Source organism: Bison bison, unplaced genomic scaffold, assembly GCF_000754665.1.
Source record: "Bison bison bison isolate TAMUID 2011002044 unplaced genomic scaffold, Bison_UMD1.0 scf7180017864461, whole genome shotgun sequence".
Taxonomy (NCBI): Eukaryota; Metazoa; Chordata; class Mammalia; order Artiodactyla; family Bovidae; genus Bison; species Bison bison.
Window position 1 is genome coordinate 7,487,237 of NW_011495023.1, and position 3,786 is coordinate 7,491,022.

At 46.5% G+C, this 3,786-nt stretch overlaps 1 protein-coding gene across 4 annotated transcripts in view; it reads left to right on the plus strand.

Moving 5' to 3' along the window:
• The first annotated feature begins 3,299 nt into the window (after positions 1–3,299).
• KIAA1217 (KIAA1217 ortholog) overlaps positions 3,300–3,786 on the plus strand; it is a 350,583-nt gene continuing 350,096 nt past the window's right edge. For 2 of the 4 annotated variants that reach the window (XM_010859916.1, XM_010859915.1), the window contains exon 1: positions 3,300–3,627. In XM_010859916.1, coding sequence (XP_010858218.1) covers positions 3,558–3,627 — 70 coding nt within the window. In that variant the 5' untranslated portion in view covers positions 3,300–3,557. The remainder of the gene's footprint in view (positions 3,628–3,786) is intronic. The other 2 variants (XM_010859913.1, XM_010859914.1) reach the window with 1 other exon arrangement.

The following is a 3,786-nucleotide window of genomic DNA, read 5'->3' on the forward strand; positions in this document are numbered from 1 at the left end:
CCTTTAGAAGAGAAGATTCATCACACAACAGACCTGAGGTCTCTGGTTGAAACATTGTGGCTTGTTTTTCACTTTGTTTTGTTTGATTTTCACAGTTATGGAAACCTTGGAAGATTACATTTTATGACTTCAGCAAGCATTAATTATTTCTCTTGTGTCCCAATGTCATATCATTTTAAGTTATCCTGTTCTTAATAGGATTTTAAGTAAAACAGAAAAGAAAAAAATTGAAACATAGCAGCATGATTCCACGAATGCTTATTCTAGCGATTTTTTTCTTGAAAAACTTACACGAAGAAAACTGACATGCTTTCCTCAGCCCTATAATTAAATATGCCTGCCCAGAAGTCATACACAATATTTATGATTTTTGTGATTAATGTCCATCATAGTAATGCCCGTTGAAATTGCATTATCACAACCAATAATGGCTCAGTTCTGTCATGGGTTTGTTCTGGGTGCAAAATCACCAGTTCTCCTTACATCACTAGTATCTCATCAGTTGTCTTCCTTTTTAAATGACACTTCTCTGTGTCTTAGCTCATTGGGAATCATGAATTGCCAACATATGGTGCCATTAACCAAGAAATCATCTTGTACCTTTCCTGGTTAACTGAAATGGAGTTGAAAATATAGCCTGATGGTAACTTTCTTGTAGGTCTTTATGTGTCTGCAGGAAAATCCACATTTCAAGTGCTTCCCGCTTTCTTTAGGCCTTTCACAACAAATTTCGAAGGCTGGCGGTAGGCAGGTTGGTTTGTCATAGCAATTTTTTTTAACCCAGACATTAAATGAAACCGAAAAGCTTCATGTACGTCTAGTTCAAAGAGTGTTTCTTCCAGAATGAACATCCCACAGTAATAGCAATGACAATAATAGTATGTTTCATGAAGATCTGAATTATTAAACGAATGGAGATTGCAGAAAAGGGTTACTGTTTGCCAGAGACCCCACTCAGAGAAACTGACAATCAGCAAAAAGTTCTCAGCGAGGTCTTTGCTTTGGGGAGCAATGTAGAGAATAGTGCCGTGGCATTAATACAGAGCCTCTCCAACTGTTTTCAGTTCCTGTTCTCAAGGAGGAGGAACAAAGGGCCAGTATTAGTACGATAGAAGCTTTTCCCCATAGTACGATCAGAAAGTTTGACTACTCAAGAGAATGTGTTTGACTGTAAATCTATATCTAGATTGCATGGTTCTTAATGATTTATGTTAAGTATCTTCATTGCTAAATGCCTTTTTCTTTTGTGCACTCCCTGAAGAATCTTGCTTCAAGGAATGTCTGCAGAGGCCAGAGTCAGCTTCGCTTGTGGGGGAGGGGAGGGTTCCAGCCACAGGGGCTGGGACACATAGTTCCCCAAGGGGGTTTCTTGGGCTGCCAGGGAACTAAGCAGAGTGCAAGATGGGTGGGAGAGCCCCCATCTGGCTTATTTGAAATCGACAAGAGAGTTTATCTGCTCTTACACTTTCCAAACAGCCCCAGGGAAGCAGAATCTGCATTGAAAGGTGCGTCTTTTTTGCCTGGATTGAGCTAGTCTGGAAGACCCCCGAGTAGGCCAGGGTGCTACAGATTGTTGAGGACAGACCGCCATTGTAGGTGCCTTGCCGTCTCCTTCATCCTGGGGTTTTTGCCTCTGTACTGTGTCAAGAGACAGGCAGAAACTGCCTGGAACAGGCTCTCCACACATCAAATCAAGGTGGGTTGGTGTCACAGCCACAAGCCCAGGGACATCTGGTTTAGGCTAACATCTGGAGCTGCCCTGCCGTGCTCTCTCCTTCTACCCCACCCCCATCCTTTCTGGCATTAATAACTTGAAGACAAATACTCAACAGCTAGACAAGGACCCAGATAATCTGGACCTGGGGGCCTGAACTCAGATCCCTGCTTCCTGAACACTCTGAACCCAAGGAAATAATGAGGTTAAAAGGAGATTCGTCTGGCCTTTGCCGTAGGCCACCAATACAGAAAGTGTGTATAATTAGTTCCTCCTTAAAGCAAGATTACCAGGTCAGCCTGTTGCAAAGTCACGAGGTCCTTGAGATATCTGCCCCAGTCAACCCAACTGCCTGCCTTCAGTGCTACTGGGCTTGGCTTTAACTTTCTTCTAGATCCACCACATCTTCTTCGGTTTCAAGAAAAATCCTTTTAGGAGTTGAGGGGGGCTCTTCTTCCCTTCCTGATGTGATGACCTTGCACGATGACCTGATGTGACTTCCTGGCATGACTTCTTCATGGGCTTCCAAATCTTTTTTCTCTGAAATGGCCAAAATATGTCCCCCACACTGCCAAAGTACACAGGTGACTCAAGGACAGAATCTGGAGGGTAGGCCAGTCATTGTTCTGCACACACTCTTCATCTAAATTAATGTAAAACCTTGTCTGAATGATATGTAAACTGGGCCAAGCCTTATGGTCAGCAGGCTAACCATCCTCCTTCCCCCCACCAAATAATGGGGCTCCTACAGATTAAAAGATCACCCTCTTCCTAGGTAGTGTGTGATTTGTCCATATCTGAAATAGCAGCATGTACATTGCACAGATTATATACCCTTTTTTTTTTTTTTTTTACATTTTTGTGGACACTATGCTTCCCCTTTTCACTTTCTGGGAAATCGGCCAGGGTTTCAAGGACCGGGTAAAGAACAAAATAAATGTTTGTAGGTAGTTTCAAGGGAGAATGAGTATGCTGGATGCAACTCTGCCCATCCAAAGAAAAGCATTTCCTTTCTATTTTAATGAACTGGAGAGATTCAGAAGGTTGATTTTACTAGTTTACTTTTCAGATTTGTGATCAACGAGTTAGTGTGTTTATGTGTGTTGGGGAGGAGGAACTGTTGAGAAAGTGTAGGCAAAGGAGTACAAACTTTGAAAAGTCCAGCTGAAGAGACAAACTGATTGTGTGCAAAGTCAGCTGTATCTGTCTGTTAATCAAGCTCTAAAAGCTTGGTGAAGAAAGTGTGTAAGAACCTTCAGCATAAAACCTGTCCTTCTCGTTGCCCCTTTTAAAAGGGATTTCACTGAAATTTGGGACGTTCCGCAGTCGGCTGTTCCTTTTTCAGGATATCAGCCTATTTGGGGAGGCTGATTCTGTGAGATGAAAGAGACGGAGAACCGGCTTCCAGCAAAGGCTCCTGCCGGCGATCCCGGGCCATGTTTTCCTTCCCCAGCTGCGGAGTCGCCGCAGTTTGCCTCGGGGGGGCCCGCGTGGGTCCAGGGCAGGACAGCGCATCACCTGTTGGGGCCTCGGGGAAGCGCGCGGCGCGGGGGCGGGCGGGGGGCCCAGCCCGCATTCCTCAGGGAGCCGGCGGGCGGACAGACGGACGGACCCGGGGACGCGCGAGCGCGGAGGGACGCGGGAGGCCGGGCGCTGGAATGCAGTCTTCCCCGGCGAGAGAGACTTTGCACCGGAGTGGAGAATAGTTTGGGGTGGGGTTTCGCACCGTCCCCTCCTCCCCACCCCCCGGGCCCCCTTCCAGGCGCTTTCTGGAAGCGTTTTTTCAGAACGGCGCTCTGAAGTTTAAAAGACCAGAGAGGAGCCTGGGCCGGAGGCAGGGACAATGGAAGAAAACGAAAGCCAGAAATGTGAGCCATGCCTTCCCTACTCAGCAGACAGCAGACAGATGCCGGGTAAGTAAGAGGCTCTCATTCAAAGATGGAGTTACGGTTCCGCGTGTGCCTCGCGGCTGGCTGCTGCTTTTTATAACTGCAGAGCGAGCGCCTGGCACAGAAAAGGCGTATTTCTTGGGGTGGTGCGTTTTCCCAACTCAGTGGAGAGCTGTAGGCTGG